The sequence below is a fragment of the Lepidochelys olivacea genome (genome assembly GCF_965140295.1).
Source record: "Lepidochelys olivacea isolate rLepOli2 genome assembly, chromosome: 9".
In the NCBI taxonomy this organism is placed as follows: domain Eukaryota; kingdom Metazoa; phylum Chordata; order Testudines; family Cheloniidae; genus Lepidochelys; species Lepidochelys olivacea.
In genome coordinates this window covers 67614136-67635986 of record NC_140419.1, presented here as the reverse complement: position 1 = coordinate 67635986, position 21851 = coordinate 67614136, and the positions used below count along the sequence as shown (strand labels likewise).

Here is a 21851-nt window from a genome sequence, read left to right as displayed (position 1 = left end):
TCCCTAGTCTATTTTGTAGACTGTCTAATGTTTAGTGTGAGGCTTCATTTTTTAATTTAATTTTTGGAATCATTATTGAAACTTTTTATACTAGAAATACAGTTTTTTGCCTTAATTATGAAGGAATTATTACTTACTTTAAAGGCTACAGTTGGGTAAAGAGTACAACAATAATCCTAGTTTGTTATGGTACTACTCTTGTGATAACTTTTTATGTATAATTTTTAACAAAATGTGGTTTGTAATGTTAAGCTTCAAGTATTTAATCTTCATTGTTGGATCCATTAAAAATGTGTTCAGATAACTTGGTTGTAAGAAGGGAATAGCCACATGTTTTGGACAATGCCTTTATAGCTTTTGTTAAAACATTGATTTTTTGGAAAGGTTCAGTCCATTTTACTGTGTGATGGCAAAGGAAAAAATAAAACTTAATCATTACTGATTTATGACACATTTAAAGGAAATAAACCAAAAATAAGTATGCCCATACCGCTAAAGGATGCTCTCAGCCCATGCCCCCCGCCCATTGTTGGAGATTACTCAGAAATCAAGCTTTCTGGATGCATTATGCTTTACTGAATCTTCTATCACTAGAATTGCTTACAACAGAATATACAAAATTTCACTGGTATCTTTTTCCCCTTTAGTTAAATCCTTTTATTGTTTTCCCAAGTAATGACCCTAAATATTTGGAGAATATGGTACTGATGCAATTAAAACAAAGGTCGGGGGGGCTGTATAGGGGAAAAATACTAAGTGGACAGCCTCCTGAGTGACACTTGAGCTCTTTGGTTATTGTCTGAGACTTGAGAGTTTTTCATGGAAGTAAAAATGAAAAGCAATTTCTTGCTAAATATTTACATCATTACACATGAACGAAGAAGCCAGAGATGTGGAGGTGATGAAGCATAACCAAATAGGATGCAGGGCACAAGGTTGGTAGAGGGTGACCTTTAGCTGAAATCGGTTGGCCTGCTCTTTGAGTGATCCACTCTCTTGAGTGGCATGTAGACAAGCATGAAGAAAATAGAGAAGAGAAGAAATTGAGAGAAAACCCTTGAATATGAGGGGAAAAAACATGCTGTCCACTTTCTTAAATATCTTGGAGATACTTCAGTTGAATAAAGAAACTCTGAAGATCTAGAAAGCAGTTAAAAACTTCATTATATGCTGGGATTTCTGGCACCTTCAAAATATTGTTTAGTTGATAATAGCCATCAAAATATCAAGGAAATTTGGTGGTGTTCCCAGTACTGGTCATTTGCCTTCTATGAAAAATGGCTCTCAGTAAAATACAAGCTTAACCGTGAGCAGAACCAGTATTACTTGAAAACAAACAAATAATTCCCCCCCCCCCGCCTCTCCCAAGTGTAGTAAAAAGTAGGATACAATTGTGGGCTTAATAAGGCAGAACTAATGTCAGTTATAAGCTATTAAATCTTAGATACGTTATTGATGTGATAGAGTGCTACACTAAATTCTATTTCAAAATTAATTAGATTGAAACTTGGCACAGAGAGTCAGCAGAGTAATGTTACTTGTACTTTTTATGACTGGTAAAGGGGTGCTGCATAGTTCTTTTGGTCTCATTATGGTCTTTATTGATATGGAAAAGAAGAAAGTGTATTAATTTAGATAAAAATTCAGAACCCAGTGAGACCTCCAGGGGACCTAGATGAGAAGAAAAAATTGGACTGAAGAAAATGAGGAATTATGGCAAAGTAAGCTAATTCTTCAGGAGGCGAAAAATGGGAAACTGTGTTATGGGATGTGATAAATGAAGGGGGCTGGGTAGGTCTCTTTTATGGACACCCAGTTAGCTATAAAATCCCTGTTAGTAGCTGTTTTCTCCTTGCTTTACCTGTAAATGGTTAAGTCCATGGGTGAAAGGGAGGGAGTGGGCACCTGACCAAAAGACCCAATGGGAAGGCTAGAACTTAAAATTGGAGGGAACACAACTTCCCCTTTGTCTGTCTGTGGTGCTTTCCTGGAGAGGAGGGGCAGAGCAGCTATGCTTTAAGAGCTTGGGCCAGGTGTGAAACATCATCTGATCATACCTAGAAACTACTCCATGTCTCGTTGGCAGCCAGTATCCAGTGGAGTGCCCCAAGGGTCGGTCCTGGGGCCGGTTTTGTTCAATATCTTCATAAATGATCTGGAGGATGGTGTGGATTGCACTCTCAGCAAATTTGCGGATGATACTAAACTAGGAGGAGTGGTAGATACGCTGGAGGGGAGGGATAGGATACAGAAGGACCTAGACAAATTGGAGGATTGGGCCAAAAGAAATCTGATGAGGTTCAATAAGGATAAGTACAGGGTCCTGCACTTAGGACGGAAGAATCCAATGCACCGCTGCAGACGAGGAACCAAATGGCTAGGCAGCAGTTCTGCGGAAAAGGACCTAGGGGTGACAGTGGACGAGAAGCTGGATATGAGTCAGCAGTGTGCCCTTGTTGCCAAGAAGGCCTATGGCATTTTGGGATGTATAAGTAGGGGCATAGCGAGCAGATCGAGGGACGTGATCATTCCTCTCTATTTGACATTGGTGAGGCCTCATCTGGAGTACTGTGTCCAATTTTGGGCCCCACACTACAAGAAGGATGTGGATAAATTGGAGAGAGTCCAGCGAAGGGCAACAAAAATGATTAGGGGTCTAGAACACATGACTTATGAGGAGAGGCTGTGGGAGCTGGGATTGTTTAGCCTGCAGAAGAAAAGAATGAGGGGGGATTTGATAGTTGCTTTCAACTACCTGAAAGGGGGTTCCAAAGAGGATGGCTCTAGACTGTTCTCAATGGTAGCAGATGACAGAACGAGGAGTAATGGTCTCAAGTTGCAGTGGGGGAGGTTTAGATTGGATATTAGGAAAAACTTTTTCACTAAGAGGGTGGTGAAACACTGGAATGCGTTACCTAGGGAGGTGGTAGAATCTCCTTCCTTAGAGGTTTTTAAGGTCAGGCTTGACAAAGCCCTGGCTGGGATGATTTAACTGGGAATTGGTCCTGCTTTAAGCAGGGGGTTGGACTAGATGACCTTCAGGGGTCCCTTCCAACTCTGATATTCTATGATTCTATACTCATTTGAAACACACAGATATGTAAATAGACCAGGAAATGTCTAGGAAGATGTGCTTAGGTTTATTTCTTTTTATTTCTTTATGGTATGTGGACTCCTCTGTGCTAACCCCAAATACTTTTGTTTTGCTTGTAACCTTTAAGCTGGACCTCAAAGTTATTCTTGATTCTTAAATTTTGTATTTTTTTTTTTTAAATCTAGCATTAGCCTAAATTTCCAGATGTATCTTCTTTCTTTTTTTATTCTTAATAAAATGTACCTTTTTTAAGGATAGGATTGAATTTTTGCGTCCTAAGAGGTTTGTGGACATGTTGTTTGATTAGCTGGTGGCAACAGCTGATTCCCTTGGTTTTCCCTCCCAGCTCTTCCCCGGGGTGGGTGGGGATGTTTGTGTTTGTGAGAGAGAGTGAGTACACCACAGGAAGAAATTCCCAAATGCGCTTTCCTGGGTTCTCAAAGGGGTTTTTGCCCTTGGGTGGTGGCAGCATCTACCCGTCCAAGGTCAGAGAAAAGCTGTAACCTTGGGATTTTAATACAAGCTTGGAGTGGCTAGTATTAATTTTTAGAATCCTTGCGGGCCCCCACCTTCTGTGCTCGAAGGACCAGAGTGGGGATTCAGCCTTGACATGGGAGGAGGACGCTTTTAATCACTATTGTTTAGAAAGGTGATAAACAAGGTTAGAAAATTGTGAAAGACTTCAGGTACATAAATTGAAGCCCACAAGCTAGCTGCTATGGAGGCAAAGAAAAGCCAGTGCTGTTGAACTTTATTTGCAGACTTTAATGACTAAACAGGAGACAATAATTCAGTATTTAACATTAAACAGAGTTTAAGAATTGGTGTTCAAGGAGAAGGTAATAAACAGTATGTGTGAATCTTGGCTAAAAATTGGGATTGTTAAATAAAAATACACTAACTCCTCACTTAAAGTCGTCCCGGTTAACATTGTTTTGTTATGTTACTGATCAATTAGGGAACATGCTCATTTAAAGTTGTGCAATGCTTCCTTATAATGTTGTTTGGCAGCCACCTGCTTTGTCCACTGCTTGCAGAAAGAGCAGCCCTTTGCAGATAGCTGGTGGGGGCTTGGAACCAGGGTAGACTGGTAGCCCCCCATAGGCTCCCTAGGTCCCTGTGCAGCAGCAGCCGAGGAGGCTATCAGTTCAGGCAGTTCCCTGTCCCTCTCCCAACTGCCATGTGCTGCTCCTGCTCTCTGCTTTGGAACTGCTCCTGGGAGCCTCCTGCTTGCTTTGTGGGGCTGGTGGTGGGGGGGAAGAGGGAGGCTAATATTGGGGTCTCCCCCTCCCCCTTGCCATCCGCTTACCCTGTCTCCATAGAGCGGGGAGTGGGGTGGGGGTGGGACGTGATGTGACAGGGCTTAGGACGGAGGGAGCTTGAAGGAAGGAGCTGCTGTCTCAGCTTCCTGATCTAAAAAGGCAGTGTACTTAGAGTCTCTCTCCCTCTCCCCTCCCCTCCCTCTCTCCCACACATAGGGTGTGTCTCTGTCTCTGTCTGCCATGCTGTTTCCCCTCTGTCCATTTGTGTTGTCTTGTACAGTGTGAGGCTATATTAACAACTATGTGTTAACCCTTGGGGGCTCAGCTGATTGCTAGTTCATCATTTAGCAGTAAGGCATTCCCTGGGAAATATCCCATCCTCTTCCACCGTCTAACTTCATCACCTCAACCAAGCTTCACAATCATCATTGCTGTATACAGTATTAAATTGTTTAAAACTTATACTGTGTGTGTATATATATAGTCTTTTGTCTGGTGAAATTTTTTTCCCTGGAACCTAACCCCGCCCTCCATTTACATTAATTCTTATGGGGAAATTGGATTCGCTTAACATCATTTTGCTTAAAGTCGCATTTTTCAGGAACATAACTACAACATTAAGCGAGGAGTTACTGTATATTTCAAGTTTCTGTTTAGGGTTGTTCAGGGTTGATCTCACAGGTGCTGGAATGAAAGTGGGTTAATGAAGCAATTTTGCTTAAATTTAACTTTTTAAAAAAGAAGTCTTTGAAAAAGGGTGGAATGTATCTGTGTGGAAACACCAGTTAATGACACGTACCTAGGCAGGTTCTGTGTATCAATCATGCACAAATTGAGTGACCTCATGACTCTTCAGATTATGGTTAGTCACGCATTTCAGGCCCAGTAGAAATGGACCTAAAGGGTAAATGATCGAGCCTTTTCATGTTAAAACAGATATCAAATAGTAAGAATAAATAACTGGTTACTAACGGGCTTACCAGCTGCCATAGACTATGAATTACACTTCGATTTGATAACTTTGGTTTAACCATGCACGTATTCTGGACTACAAACATGCATGGAGGCAGATTGATCAATATTTTATGACTTCAGCTACTGAGGACATAACCATTACTGTCACATAAGTAGTTAACCTTCCTAAGGCCAAAGTTGACAAATCTTAATGGCTAAAATTAAGTCCACATCTAGATACCTGAATGGAACTGGCCTCTTTCAGAAGTGCAGAACAATCATTTCCTAGTGGGAACACCTGTCGAAATCAGTTAAAATTAAAACCTTTAGATTGTAGCTTTGCTGTTCTGAAATATTTCAAAAATAATAATTGCCAAGTAAAAATATCCCCATTGAGGTATGAGTTAATGGAAATTTTGGGCCTGTAATTTGAATTTTCAAAATACTAAATGTGTAGTGTGGTATTCACTACTTTTGCTGAGGTATTATTTAAATATCTAAGTGTGAGCTTTGTACATTCTGAGTTGCAGGGCCAAGAGGAGGGAGAATTGAAAAGTTACTTATAGTTGCTCTAAGCAACTCACTTTAGTGTTAAACCATTATAAACTTCATGAATAAAATGAATTCCCATTTTAAACTGTTTTTACTGTCATTAGTTAATAAAATTAAGTTTTCTAAAGTCTTTGAGAAAAGCCACATAAGAATTAAATTCTATGATTAAAAACAAGTAAATAATTTTAGGTTTTGAGAGTTTTTCCAGAGCTTTTTCAGAAGCATTGTACAATTTAAATCTGTAGGTCATACTTGAGAACTGGCAGAATGAAAGCCAGGCCCCCTAGCCTGAAGCACTGGGGACTCCAGCAGGGGTTCCCCCATTTTGTGGGGTTATGGGCACCTCAGCCTGTTACCTCCTGTGTGGGCAGCAGGTCCGTGGGTGTAGGCAAGATTGTGGTGCAGCTGCCAGGTAAGGAAGCATTGGGATGTGCTGAGCACCGGTTGCAGCCCTGCAAAACATGCCTGTAACTCAGAAAGACCTGTCTTGGTGCTTCCTTTCCTGGCTGCAAATCTGCCTGTGGTCCGGTCTCCTTTTCCCCTACACCCCCAGCCCCCAAAATGAATAAGCGGCAGGCCTGTTGCCAGTATCCAAATACCATTAATGTTAAAGACAGTTGGATGGTTTGGTTCCTGGCAAAAGTTGCTATTAACATGAAGTTTGTTAATATTAGGGTTGCAATTAAGCAACATCCACTGTAACTCAAGGTGAGCTGTATGAGCCAGTAACGGGGCAGTCTCCAAATACTTGAGTAAAACATTGGCTGCTACTTTGAAAGTACAGTATATGCAAAACTGGAGAGTGTAGGGGAGCTTGTCTGTCAAACCGGTAAGCCTTGCTGGGAGGTTAAGGAGTACAATAGCAAGTGGTAGCACTGGTAACAAAAGGGCTACTTTGTGGGTGGTAGAAGCATTAACTACACTGGTTGAGCTATCACAAGTGCTGCTGTCTTTGAAGCTCCCCTTAGTTTCCAGAACCTAATGCTTTATTTTACACAGTATCCATTAATGATGGCACAATATTTGGTGGTTTCAGAGTTCATTAGTGCTTGTCAATTGGATGATTGACTTGGGTATAGAATGTAGGGCAGCGTAAGTGGATGATCTGGCAATAAAGAAAGATGAAATATTCACAATAAAGCAATGTCTGCAGCCTTTGGATACCGTAGACAGTGAAGGAGTAGTGACTGAGTTGCAAACCATAGCAAGTGGATGATTGGATAGGTTTTGGGTTGCTCCCCTACCCTGGTGAATATTCTCTAAAAGCGTTGTGCAATTTCTCCTCCCTGAGGAAATTATCAGTTTTTCAGGGCTCCATCTTGTCAAGGCTCTTGTTCCTAATGTAGGAGAGGCTGTTAACAGTGCAACATAACTATGTGGGTTGCAGTGGCTATAGTATGCTGCTGATGCACAACTTTTTACTTAGCCATATCTGAGCTAGCTAAAGCTACACTACTGAGTATCTGCGGGAGACTGGTACATGAAAGAAAGCTAGCTGGGTGAGTAAAACATAGTCCCTATAAAATTATATGGCTTTGATTGTCTGGATGGGGAAAGCAATTAGAATAAATGGGAAGGGCTCCGTTTAGATACTCCATCACTGAGATATGGGATCTTTAATGGAGGGACCACACTATAGCTAATTCTCTGCCATGCTGGCAAATAACTATCAATTCATGGTTTTGGATAGCTCATGTAAATCAGTGACATTTTTCTCTAGAACTCTGGAATGGTTCCTGCTCAAACTACCAAAGCCATTACTAACTCAATGGTTCTTAAGTAGTATGTGGTGACAGTTACCTGAAATATACATTACTTTTTAATGTGAGCCAGGTGAGAACAAAATAAAGCTTTTAAAGAAATGAAACATTGACACTGCTAGATCTGTCCAGATTGAGTCTTCTGGCAAAATTGAGAGAAGGGTGCTCCTGCTGGAAATAACTTCCTCCACACAAATCTTAAATCATCAAATTTTCAAGTTGTAAAACTAAGTAAACTCGGACTTAGATATAACAGTTCTTGCACTGGTTACTAGAATCCCAGAGTGAGTTTGATGAAAAGTGTTTAAGTTTGATGCTGAATGGTATGTCGAAATTAATAACTTAACATCCTACAACTCATCTTTCTGGGTGGAGGGAAAGTAATGCTGTAAGGGGTTATAATTATCTGTCTTGCTAGCTTAAACCCATTAATAAATCTCAATTTGTTTCTATTAAATCAGCTAAAGGAGGATTTTAGTTGCTGTTTCCACATTAATGTACAAGAGCTTAATTTTTTCTTTGTTTCACACAAAGGTAACTTGCTTTTTCTTTTTTCTTTGGTTTTTAATAGAACATTCAAATAAAAACTTTGGCAGATGATGTGGTAAGGTCTTCATGGCAACTTTTGTCTACAGTGCATGCTGTCTTACTCAAAAGGTTGTGGACAATGTAGCCTGTATTTAAAGGATATTAAATGTTTCACTTGTTGGGTTCTACAAATATTTGCAGTAATTGGGGGTGGTAAAAAACTGTAAATTAATTTATAGGTAAAAATACCAATCTGTCGCAGCTATTCTTAAATCCAGTATTTTGAATGATTGTCACTATCCCCAAATGCTTGATTTAGGTCAAAAATACATTAAGCAAAAGGGATGCAGCTTATATAGGGTTACCTGTTTTCAGTTTTGGTAAAGTAAGTCTTACAGTACTAACTTATTCCTTGCTCCCCCTTCCCCATTTCATGAAAAGTCAAGTGGAATTGAAAACCAAATTTGAGTCTTGAATAAGTTGTAAGTGTTAATTGTAGACAACCAAACTTTTAACCTATTGATTTGTTACTTAACAATATGTAAAACAGTTTAAGTTAATCACTTTTATGAAAAAAATTCTACAAAAAATACACCTGTAACCTTAAATAAGCTGCTTAAGCCTGTTGCAAACAGGCAGCGAGTTACATTCTCTCGTGGTGCCCCGGGCTCCGGCAATATTCAGGGCCCGGGTGCCTGGCTCCACCAATGTTTGGGGCTGGGTCTCCCCCCGACCCCACCTGCTGCGCCCCTGCGCCTCCCTTGAGTGTCCCCCGGCCTCCTTGTTGTCCCCGCGCACCTCCCTGGGCCCTGGAGCAGAGCATCCCTGCTTCTCCCCTGTAGCTTCATGCTGCCTCCCTGCATCAACTGCTGCCGCAGGGTGCTAGTGCCCCCCCCAACCACCAGTGTCAGGGTAGGCTGCCCCTGCCCTTCCCCCTCACACCCTTTTGTTTTCCAGCAGGACCCTCCACCAGTACAGCTGCCCTCCACCCCCCGCCTGCACTCACTGCTCCTGCCCCACGCTGCTCCTGCACTCACTGCTCCTGCCCCATCCACCACCCCCAGTGAGGCTACAGTGAGGGGCAACAGGAGGGGAGAAGGTGCATGTAGCCCCCGCCCCGGCATCCACCACAGGGGAGGCGAGGGAGATTCCTGGACCTGAGTGTGACCCTAGGAGCACATGCAGTGACAGTGCTGGGGGTGAGTGTGCTGTTGGGGGAGGGGAGGGGGTGCTCTCCCTCAGAGCTCGTTGTTGCTGGCGGGGAAAGGGCTGGGGGGAGTCCTCCTCTCTGGCCCCAGTCCCAGCTTGCCTGCACCCCAAACTCATCCCCAGCCCTGCCCCACCCCAACCCTCTGCCCTAGCCCTGCCTCTCCAACACCCCAATCCCCTCATCTCCAGCCCCAGCTAGAGCCCTCACCCCCCACACCCTGACCCTCTGCCCCAACCCTGATCCCCCTCCTACATGCCAAACCCTCATCCCCAGACCCACCCCTGCACTCCCCCAAACTCCCTCCCAGAGCCTGCACCCCTCCTGCACTCTAATCCCCTGCCCCAGGCCAGGGCTTGCACCTCAGACGTCCTCCCCCACCCAAACACCCTCCCAGAGCTTGGGCAGGTGGGGGGGTGGAGCTTAGGAGGTGGAGTTTGGGCAGGGGCGGGTTCTGGGCACCACCAAAATTTCTGCAAACCTGCCATCCCTGGTTGCAAATGGACTGTTTTACTGAATCCGTCTTCTTAAGGCTGTTTGATTCCATAAAATATACCTCAATAATGAGATTTGTTAAATGGTTTGTTTGCATTGATGTTAAAGCAGACATAACAAGTATTTCATTCTTCAGTTGGTGGTATAAGATAACAGGTTTTCTGACTAACAGCTATCCGGATAGAATTGTGTATTAATTAATATGGTAACAAACAGCCTTAGAATGAAGGATCACAAGATCACTCTAACTGGTGGAATGATTCTTTCTCCTCTTGTAATAATAAACTAACTGAGTATGCATGCACTTCTAAAGGGGGGAAAAGGAATACAACCCATTCAGTTTTAGTTAAGAACCTTCATTGCAGATCACATGGTATGCTTTTACTAATGTTCGGCAAGTGTATTAAACTGTGAATGGCTGTTTCTATGCAGTAAAACGATTGACTGATTTGTGACACTACGTGCTAATTACAAGAGACTGTACTCAACAATAGAAAAGTTGGTGACAAAACCTTAAGATACTTTGTATTCCTCTGGAAAATTTCTTTATGTGGCAATATTGTGTACACCTGGTGAAGCCGTGATTATCCCCAAAATTTTGCCATTTCAGCTATCCTCCAAAAACCCACCACCAGTCTTCAGGTAAAAGAGGATTGGGCAATTGTCCTCAAATTTATCCATGTTCATCAGAAATTGGCTAACAGGACTGTTACCAGTTGATGTGCAGCATGCCCTTCTCCCCGTTCCAACTATCTTGCAAGATTTTTGAGACCCTAATGTACTGGTGTGTAGCTGAATATGAGAATGGGAATTAAATGTGGTGATGTAGGCTATACTTCAGTGCCACTACTGTGGATTAAACTTAATTCTGAATGGGGGGGGAAAAAAATTCTGTGAGAACGAGGAGTTTTACCAATTTATAAATAGTACAGTCTCTGATTTTTGGCCTTGCTACTTAAAATAACACTTGGTATGTTCGTTGCATCATGAGCATGCAATTTGATCAATAAAGATTTATGCTGCTTTCTCATATTGTGCATATATATATATAGGAATTATTTTAAAATATCTTTTATGTTTTCAGCGTGACAGATTAACCAGTTTTAGAAAATCAGCTGTAAAAAAAGAGAAACCTCTCATTCAGCACCCTGATTCTCAAGCCTCTATAAGTGAATTTCCAGTTGCCCAACCATTGTTTGATGATCGTTGTATGAATTTATCAGAAAAAGAAGTTATGGATCTCTTTGAAAAAATGATGGTAAGCAATTTGCTCAGTTTTTTTCTTATATTTTCATGTGTATCAACAGTTTTGAAATGTGAGATGTCAATGAATAGTTCTTCCACCTTACTTTGAGACTTGACACTTTGGCTGCGGAGCTAGCTACTATTGTGAAACACCAAGACATACCCTATGCACTTCATACAAAGGACAGATATTTAATTTATGAGCTACATAATCTGTCAATTGACTGAATAATCAGTAAAACTTGCCTGAGTGTATGGCATGTTCAAGAGTTGCCTAATTCAGGTCTACAGAGAACCACAAAGGACTTAACAAAAGTAGAACAAATTTGAGATTGCTATCCTTGATAAATAACTGTTTTAAACAATCTTCAAATAGCACAGTTAGAGCAATACCAGAAGTTTTACTGCTTATGTGAATGTTGTGAAAGGATTAAGTGATCTCTGAAAAAGACTGGAGGGCTTACTAATACAAAAAGACCTTTTATATACAAATAACACTACATTTTCTTCAGGGTCTTAAGGTTTCATGTATAAACATTAATGTGTTGGGGCCTATGATAACAGTGACATTTATGGCAAAATTACTACAATCATGCTTCTTCCTCAGTAACATGGAAACCTGCTTTTAAAAAAGTAAGTGTGTATAGCTTATGTACATCAGAGGTAATTGTATTCACATATAACTTGCAGCAAAAGACCATGGTTTGCTTTGTTTCATAGCTTTCTCAGTTCCAATTTAACTCATATTTTCTTGGAGCTACTGTATGACTGTCTATGTATAGTTTCTGTGAGTGTTAGATGACTGAGGATTTTTAACGCTTCTGAGCATGTAAGTTGAAATAGGCAATCTAATTCCTTTCCTTAGGACTGACTATTCTTTCAGAAAGCTAGCAAGTGGCAGAGCACCTTTGGAACAAATAAGTAGCAAAGGGTCTTAATTGTTAATACACTACTGCTTTGATACCTAAATCGGCTCCAGGAGAATCTATGTGGGAGGATTTCAGATTTTCCAGATCAATCCAATCGACCCCAGTAAAGGAAAATGTGCATGAAAGAATCAGATTTAATGCTTTAAATGACTAAGCACTTTGTTCTAAAGAGGCATTGAGAGGAACAGGTTCTTTGTGATGGCTCATTTTGGTGAGCAGATTCAATTAACTGTTGTATTTTAAGAGCTCTCAGTTGAAGTTGAAAGCATAAAAAAATCTAACAGTTTGCTACTACCACGAGTAATGGATAATTATTACCTACTGGAGGCTCTTAATTTGTCAACTGAGCACAAACAAGATGCTGAAATATGATAAGGTTTCGAGGGAGTATAATAGAAAGTTAGCATAGTTTTGAGAATGTTAAGCAACGCTAGCACATAGAAGCTTGAATCCGTGGTGTGCCAGTATAAATTAAACAGGAGCAACATGTATTCATGTTAAGAAGGTGAAAATATTTTTTTTAACCTTCGAGTGTATTATTCCAAAGTCTAAATAGAATGTTTGATTGCATCTGAATTTTTATTCAGGTTATTCCCTTTTCAGAAAAGGTTATGCTTACCTTCATGGCATCACATGTATGTAACTGGAGCTGCCATGACTTTGAGCGCCTTCTCCTGTGATCCAAAACACATTCATATCCAGGTGTGAACATAAATTAGGCTTGCTTTATTACAGAGCAGTTGTTAATGCAATCAGCTATAGATTAAAGTAAGATCAGTACTTAAAGCATGAATAAGAAAGTAAATCCATTTGTTCATGTCTGAGTATCACTGATGACATAACAGAATTTTTGGAATCAGTTGCTAACTTTGAGCATTGAGCAACGGACCTTCCAGTGATCTGCCATACATCATCCTTTCATCTCCTTGGTGGTCATCCCCTAGCGTGATATCCTCCACCTTTCCTTCCACAATAATTTTTCCAAGGTTATCTTCATCTCTGAGCCTAATGTGACCAAAGTACATACATTTGCATCTGATTTCCAACATCAGTGTCTGCTTCTCTCTAATAATATAACTTAAGCAACAGGTCAGTTTTGAAATACTTTAGCCATTAATTGCTATTACTCATGGTAGTCAGGGATGCAACTCAATGATTTTGGGGGTCCCTAGACCTCTGACTTGGTGACGGGAGATGGATCACACAATAATTGCCCTGTTAGCTTCATTTGCTCTGATGCATCTGCGGGTTCCAGAGCTCAGGCTCCAACCCAGCCTGAAAGTCTACTCAGCAGTGGAACAGCCCTGCTGTAGCCTAAGCCCAAGTCGGCTGGCACAGGCCAGCCACAAGTTTTTCTTTGCTGAGTAGATGTACCCTGTAATACCAGGGTACAAAATATATAGGAATGACAAAATAATACCATTCCCCCACCAGCGTGACCTATCTGGGGGGAGGGGAGGAAGGGGAAAAGCATAGTCAAATATAGTTAAATTTTAAATGAATCAGACGGTACCATAGGATCTCTGTGGATAGAAATTCCGTGCTTGAATAAGAGTATAGCAGTAGAATCATAGAACCATAGAATATCAGGGTTGGAAGGGACCCCAGAAGGTCATCTAGTCCAACCCCCTGCTCAAAGCAGGACCAATTCCCAGTTAAATCATCCCAGCCAGGGCTTTGTCAAGCCTGACCTTAAAAACCTCTAAGGAAGGAGATTCTACCACCTCCCTAGGTAACGCATTCCAGTGTTTCACCACCCTCTTAGTGAAAAAGTTTTTCCTAATATCCAATCTAAACCTCCCCCACTGCAACTTGAGACCATTACTCCTCGTTCTGTCATCTGCTACCATTGAGAACAGTCTAGAGCCATCCTCTTTGGAACCCCTTTCAGGTAGTTGAAAGCAGCTATCAAATCCCCCCTCATTCTTCTCTTCTGCAGGCTAAACAATCCCAGCTCCCTCAGCCTCTCCTCATAACCCATGTGTTCCAGTCCCCTAATCATTTTTGTTGCCCTTCGCTGGACTCTCTCCAATTTATCCACATCCTTCTTGTAGTGTGGGGCCCAAAACTGGACACAGTACTCCAGATGAGGCCTCACCAATGTCGAATAGAGGGGAATGATCACGTCCCTTGATCTGCTCGCTATGCCCCTACTTATACATCCCAAAATGCCATTGGCCTTCTTGGCAACAAGGGCACACTGCTGACTCATATCCAGCTTCTCGTCCACTGTCACCCCTAGGTCCTTTTCCGCAGAACTGCTGCCTAGCCATTCGGTCCCTCGTCTGTAGCTGTGCATTGGGTTCTTCCGTCCCAAGTGCAGGACCCTGCACTTATCCTTATTGAACCTCATCAGATTTCTTTTGGCCCAATACTCCAATTTGTCTCGGTCTTTCTGTATCCTATCCCTCCCCTCCAGCGTATCTACCACTCCTCCCAGTTTAGTATCATCCGCAAATTTGCTGAGAGTGCAATCCACACCATCCTCCAGATCATTTATGAAGATATTGAACAAAACTGGCCCCAGGACCGACCCTTGGGGTACTCCACTTGATACTGGCTGCCAACTAGATATGGAGCCATTGATCACTACCCGTTGAGCCCGACAATCTAGCCAGCTTTCTACCCACCTTATAGTGCATTCATCCAGCCCATACTTCCTTAACTTGCTGACAAGAATACTGTGGGAGACCGTGTCAAAAGCTTTGCTAAAGTCAAGAAACCATACATCCACTGCTTTCCCTTCATCCACAGAACCAGTAATCTCATCATAGAAGGCGATTAGATTAGTCAGGCATGACCTTCCCTTGGTAAATCCATGCTGGCTGTTCCTGATCACTTTCCTCTCATGCAAGTGCTTCAGGATTGATTCTTTGAGGATCTGCTCCATGATTTTTCCAGGGACTGAAGTGAGACTGACTGGCCTGTAGTTCCCAGGATCCTCCTTCTTCCCTTTTTTAAAGATTGGCAGTACATTAGCCTTTTTCCAGTCATCCGGGACTTCCCCGGTTCGCCACGAGTTTTCAAAGATAATGGCCAATGGCTCTGCAATCACAGCCGCCAATTCCTTCAGCACTCTCGGATGCAACTCGTCCGGCCCCATGGACTTGTGCACGTCCAGCTTTTCTAAATAGTCCCTAACCACCTCTATCTCCACAGAGGGCTGGCCATCTCTTCCCCATGTTGTGATGCCCAGCGCAGCAGTCTGGGAGCTGACCTTGTTATTGAAAACAGAGGCAAAAAAAGCATTGAGTACATTAGCTTTTTCCACATCCTCTGTCACTAGGTTGCCTCCCTCATTCAGTAAGGGGCCCACACTTTCCTTGGCTTTCTTCTTGTTGCCAACATACCTGAAGAAACCCTTCTTGTTACTCTTAACATCTCTGGCTAGCTGCAGCTCCAGGTGCGATTTGGCCCTCCTGATATCATTCCTACATGCCCGAGCAATATTTTTATACTCTTCCCTGGTCATATGTCCAACCTTCCACTTCTTGTAAACTTCTTTTTTATGTTTAAGATCTGCTAGGATTTCACCATTAAGCCAAGCTGGTCGCCTGACATATTTACTATTCTTTCGACTCATCGGGATGGTTTGTCCCTGTAACCTCAACAGGGATTCCTTGAAATACAGCCAGCTCTCCTGGACTCCTTTCCCCTTCAAGTTAGTCCCCCAGGGGATCCTGGCCATCCGTTCCCTGAGGGAGTCGAAGTCTGTAGGAGTATACTACTTGACCACGGTGGTGGTGGTGGTGGTGATGGTGATTGTGAAATGCTCAGGGAGATTAGAGAGGCTATCAAAATAGAAAACTCAATAATAATGAGGGATTTCTATTCCATTATGGACAGCCTCAGGAAGGGATGCAGCGATAAAATTTCTTGGCAACATTAATGACCGCTTCTTGGAGTAGGTAGTCCTGGAACTCAAGGGGAGAGGTAGTTCTTGATTTAGTTCCAAGAGGAGCACAAGATGTGGTCCAAGAAGTGAATGTAGCTCAACGGCTCATAATAGTAACCACAATATAATTAAGTTTTACATCCTTGTTGGGGTGGGAAAATACCTAAAAGAAACCACCACAGTAACGTTAAATTGAGAAAGGGGAACTACACAAAAATAAGGAAGCTAGTTAAATAGAAATTAAAAGGAACAGTCACAAGAGTGAAATGCCTAAAAACTGCAGGGAAACTTTTAATAAACAGCATAATAGAAGCTCAAATTAGGTGTATACAACAAACTAAAAGAATAGAAGACTGAAAAATACCACCAGGGCTAAACAGCAGTGAGAGAGAATCGGAGGCATAAAGGCATCCTTTAAAAATTGGAAGTCCGATCCCAAGGAAAATTAAAAGGAACATAAACTCTGGCAAGTCAAATGTAAAAGTCTAATTGGTGGGCCGAAAAAGAATTTGAAGAGTAACTAGCCAGAGACTCAAAAACTAACAACAAAAAATTTCAGTACCTCAGAAGCCAAAAGCCTGCCAAACAATTGGTGACACCACTGGATGATCGAGGTGCTAAAGGAGTGCTCAAGGTAGATAATGTCATTGTGGAGAAGATAATTAATTCTTTGCATCGGTATTCACTGCAAAGGACCTGAGGGAGATTTCTACACCAAGCCATTCAATAGAGGAGGTTTTGGAACAGACAGATAAAATAAACCGTAATAAGTCACTGGGACTGGATGATATTCACCCAAGGGTTCTGAAGGAACTCAGATAAGTAATTGCTGAACTAATAGTTTTACCGATGACTTAAATCAGTTTCTGTACCAGGTGACTGGAGGAAAGCTTATGTGCCATAGATTTTTTAAAAAACGCTCCAGATTCAATCTTGGCAATTAAGACTGGTAAGCCAAACTTCAGTACCAGGAAAATTGTAAAGAACAAAATTATCAGACACATAGATAAAAATATCTTGAGAGAGAGTCAATTTGGCTCTTGTAAAGGGAAATCATGCCTCACCAATCTATTAGAATTCTTGGAGGGGGTCAACACATGTGGACAGGGGTGGTCCAGAGGATATAGTGTACTTGAACTTTGACAAAGCCTTTGACAAGGTCCCTCACCAAAGGCTCTTAAGCAGAGTCATCAGTGATGGAATCAGAGGGAAGGTCCTCTCATAGATCAATAACTGGTTAAAAGACAGGAAACAAAAGTTAGGAATAAATGGTCAGTTTTCAGAATGGCGAGAGAGAAATAGGAATTTATACTGGGACTAATGCTGTTCAACATGTTCATAAATGATCTGGAAAAAGGGGCAAATAGTCAGGTGGCACATTTACAGATACAAAATTACTCAAGATTCTTAAGTTGAAAGCTGACTACAAGGAGTTACAAAGGAATCTCACCAAACTTGGTGTCTGAGCAACAAAATGGTAGATGAAATTCAATATTGGTAATTGCAAAGTAATGCACATGGAAAACATAATCCCAATTATACGTACAAAATGTTGGGGTCTAAATTAGCTGCTATCCCTCAAAAAGAGATCATGGATAGTTCTCTGAAAACATCTGCTCAATCTGCATCATCAGTCAAAAAGGCAAAGAGAATGTTAATAACCGTTTAGAAAAGGGAGAGATAAGACTTTAAATATCATAATGCCACTATATTAAATCCATGGTACTCCCACACTTGGGATGCTATATGGAGTTCTGGTCACTCTATCTCAAAAAAGATACATTAGAAATGGACAAGGTACAGGGAAGGGCAACAAATGATTAAGGGTATGGAACAGTTTCCATTTGAGGAGAGATTAGGAAGATTGGGACTAGTGTGATGGGATCCCCCCGGAATGCAGCCTGGGACTGTGCTCCTTGAACTCTTCCCAGCCTGGGCTGTCTTTCACAATGCCTTGTTTGTGACCAGAAGCAACCCCCAGAAATATACGGTCTTGCACTGCTCAAGATGGGCAGTGCAAATTTATTAATTGGTTCACCACTTCAACAATGGAAAGTGGACATACACCAGCCTTGGCAAACCTGAGCGGATTTGCCCCATATTTCATACAAAGGATGTATGGATGTGAGGAATCATTAAAAAAGTGATAGAGAAAAAGATGGAGAATATCTTAATACCCTTATATAAATCCATGGTATGCCCATACCTTGAATACTGCATACAGATGTGGTCCCCTCATCTCAACAAAGATATACTGGCATTAGAAAAGGTTCAGAAAAGTACGCAGTCTAAACTCTCAACCCTATTAGACTGGGCAACATCTAGATTAAGCAGGTTTCTCACCCCACTGGGTACTGCAGTTATTAATATACAGGTTTGTTCCTTAAACCTGGGCCAGTCTTCTCTGTTGGAGTCTTGTCTTCTTCTCAGTGTCTTAGCGAAGGTGTGGGCAGGAGAAGAGCCCAGTATGTGTTCACTCTCTGTTTTATACCCTCATGTGCTTGGGGAGCACAAGTCCAGGCATGTCTGGGGGGCATTGCTGAGTCTCTCCAAGCAATGTTGAGCAAATCTCCTGGTGTGGCCTCATGCAAGTGTGTCATTCATTGCATTGTAGCTCTCTTGCTGGACAGTGGCTGCTGATGGATTCTTTGACACCTCACCTGGGCATTGGTTACTTTCTCTGCTGTTGCATTTGGGGAGCTAATATCTGCCTGATTCCTCAACTTACAGTATGTTTTATTGACTACCATACAACAAAATTCTCATAACTTCATATTCATTAATGATGCACGTATATGGATGGAGAAATGACTTTCAGCAGATCATAACCTTTCCCCTGATACATATAAAGCATTCCTTGTAAGGTAAGATCACAGTTATATGAAATGAGGACTATGGGGTTACAGTACACTCCCCCAAGGTATAGAATGTCACAACTAGTCAGCTTGGAAAAGAGACAACTAAGGTGGGGTATGATAGAAGTCTATAAAATCATGATTGATGTGAAGAAAGTAAATAGGAAAGTGCTTACCCTTTCACATAACACATGAACTAGAGGGTGTAATGGAATTAGTACACAGCAGGTTTAAAATAAGGAAAAGGAAGTACTACTTCACACGATGCACAGTCAATCTTTGGCACTTGATGACTGGGGTTGTTGTGAAGGCTAAAACTATAACTGGATTCAAAAAAGTATTAGATAAGTTCGCAAAGAATAGGTCCATTAATGGCTATTACTCAGGACAGTCTGGGATGTTACTCTATGCTTTGGGTGTCCCTAGGCCTCTCACTGCCAGAACCTGGGATTTGAGAATAGGGATAATTGCCCTGTTGAGTTCATGGCCTCAGAAGCATCTAACATTAGCCATTGTTGGAAGACGGGATATTGGACCGTTGGTCTGATCAATTATGGCCGTTCTTAGTTTTGCAAGTTGGCAAATGATAGACCTATTCACTACAAAGGACAACAAGTAATATCTGTTATGCTCTGAGGGCCTCAGTCTGGCCTCGCTGGTGAACACCTTCCACCTGAGCTGGCAGTTGACTCTCCTCCATGCTTTTCCTCCAATTCTGGTAAATTCACAGATTATGCTTCAGTTGAAACTGTGTCAGGCCAAACTCATTCTCCTTGCCCATGCATGGTGAGGCAGTGTTGGTTTCCCAACCTCCTTGTGCTGTCAATTCAGCCTCCCGTACACCTTCCTATCCATCCTGACTTGCTCAGGATGGAATCATGATTGCATGTTGCATCCTGTGCTCAGCTCCTTGCATTTTGTGGTGTGGCTGCTCTGTATTTTAAAGAGGAGGAAGAGCATTGTTCAGCAGCTATTCAGCAGGTTGTATTCAGTAGTAGAAAACCTTCCACCGGAATGGCCTGTTCAGCAAAATGGAAGTGCTTTTGGCCTGTGGAGTTCAGCCAACTGTGACTTGTATCCAGAACAGCTTGGAGTGTTTGCTGCTTATTCAGTCATTGGGCCTTCTGCTTAGTTCATTGAGGGCGTATCTAGTGGCTATCTCAGCCTTTCATATTCCCATTCATAGAAGATCAGTATTTTTCTAGTGCTACGGCAGTGAGATTCTTAAAAGGAATTTATCTCCATCTGCTGGTGTGGAAAAATGTTCCCTTGTGAGACCTTAACTCAATCTTGGCAGCTCTGATGAGACCTCTGTTCAAGCCTCTTGCATCCTGTCCCTTTCCTCTTATGTCAAAAACTACATTCCTCATGACAATAACACACGCAAGCAGAGTGTGAGAGTTGCAGGCTTTGACAGAGGAACTTCCTTACACACAGTTCTCCAAGGATGGTGACTTTGTGGATGCACCCGAAATTTGTGTCTAAAGTGGTCTCTGTTTCGTTTGTACCAGACTTATGTCTTTTCCTAAGCCACATTCATACCTGGAGGAGAAGTGCCTTCATATGTTAGATATCAGATGACGTCTGTCCTTCTACCTTGGCAGGACTAAACCCTTTTGAGCTTTACTTCATCTGTGGTGTCGTATACAGATTATATAAAGGAACAGGTAGTCTCCGCACAGATGATCTCTAAGTGGATAACTTATTGCATCAAGACTATATCCAAAGCAGCTTCAGCTATGCCCCCTAAATGGGCGTGAAGCCATTCTACGAGAGCGCAAGCTAAGTCAATGGCGTTTTTGAGTGACATTGTCAATATTGGACATTTGTGGGGCTGCATGTGGTCAGTGATACGTAAGTTTCTGAACTATTATGCCATTACCACTGCATCAAGAGCAGATGCAAACTTAGGGAAGGCAATCCTTGTTCAAATAGACTCTGCTTGTGAGTCACCTAAGTGGAATACATGGCTGCATCTACTCAAAGAACATATGGTTACTTCCTGTAACTGTGCTACTTTGAGATGTGATGCAGACATGTATTCCACGATTCACCCTCCATCCCCTCTATTTTGAAGTCTAGTCCCTAAGCATTGGGTGCGAAGAAACTGAGGGTGGTCCTGGAAGTGCTGCCTCATATAGCTGGGGAAGGGCTAGGACCATGAGGCGCAAGCACAGCCCCCACCCCATGGATATTATTAGGCAACATTTTCTGGCTCCAGTGTGCTGGGCATGCACCACACCAGTGGAATTTTGAGAGACAGTTACAATAAGTAACTGTTTCTTCCCTTTGTAGCAGAGCTTGCAGCTCTGACAAAGGAGAAATTAATTTGAGGAATCGCCTATCTGAACATATTAGATCTGTTAGTCCAGGGCTTCCTGTGCTTCAGTATAGGAGATGCAGGAGGATAAGAGGAGTCTGGATAGATGGGGAAGCATAGACTAGGCTAGGATGAAGGGATTCCTAAGGCTTGGAGGAAGAATGACCTAGGATGAGGAAGCCAGGAATGCAGTATGTGCAGGGGCTTGATGCTGGGTTTGTAAGTTGGTTTCCCTCCCAGTTGTCTTACAGCCAGCCAGACCATCTAGTACAGGTTCTCAGCTTGGATCCTTACTTCAGTAGCTTTTCCATACCCCTTATCCTCAAGCTATTCTACATGGAAACACTTTATATTTTGTGATGGCAGCACAAAAAAACGCTTTGTTTTTGGTGTGTGCAGCACCAAGAGCAATGTGGTGTATGAGTAGGGCTCCTAGATATTACAGTAATACAAATACTATCTTTGGTTCAGAGTTCTGTTTTTATGAATGTTGTGACTCAAAAGGACATTGTGATTTCTTAGTTTCTTGTAATTCTCAAGTTACTGCATTGTGAAGTCAATTATTCTGAGTTTTTGGTGGGCTGAGATCACAATGTGGCCATTACCTCTAAATACAGGATAATTTACCTGGACTTACCAACTGAAATTCTTGAATAATTCACTGATTGATTACGGCAAGTATGGACGCTATCAAACTTCATGTTTGTTGTCCAGCTAGTGAGAGTAAATACTAGGATTAAGTGCAGATCGCTTAG

The 21851-nt window shown here is 42.0% G+C and overlaps 1 protein-coding gene across 1 annotated transcript in view; it reads left to right on the top strand.

The window, feature by feature from the left end:
* The window catches only part of DIAPH2 (diaphanous related formin 2), an 813565-nt gene that overhangs the window by 15743 nt on the left and 775971 nt on the right, over positions 1-21851 (top strand). Inside the window, exons 2-3 of the mRNA XM_084638844.1 lie at positions 8194-8226; positions 10937-11110. Coding sequence (XP_084494970.1) covers positions 8194-8226; positions 10937-11110 — 207 coding nt within the window. The remainder of the gene's footprint in view (positions 1-8193; positions 8227-10936; positions 11111-21851) is intronic.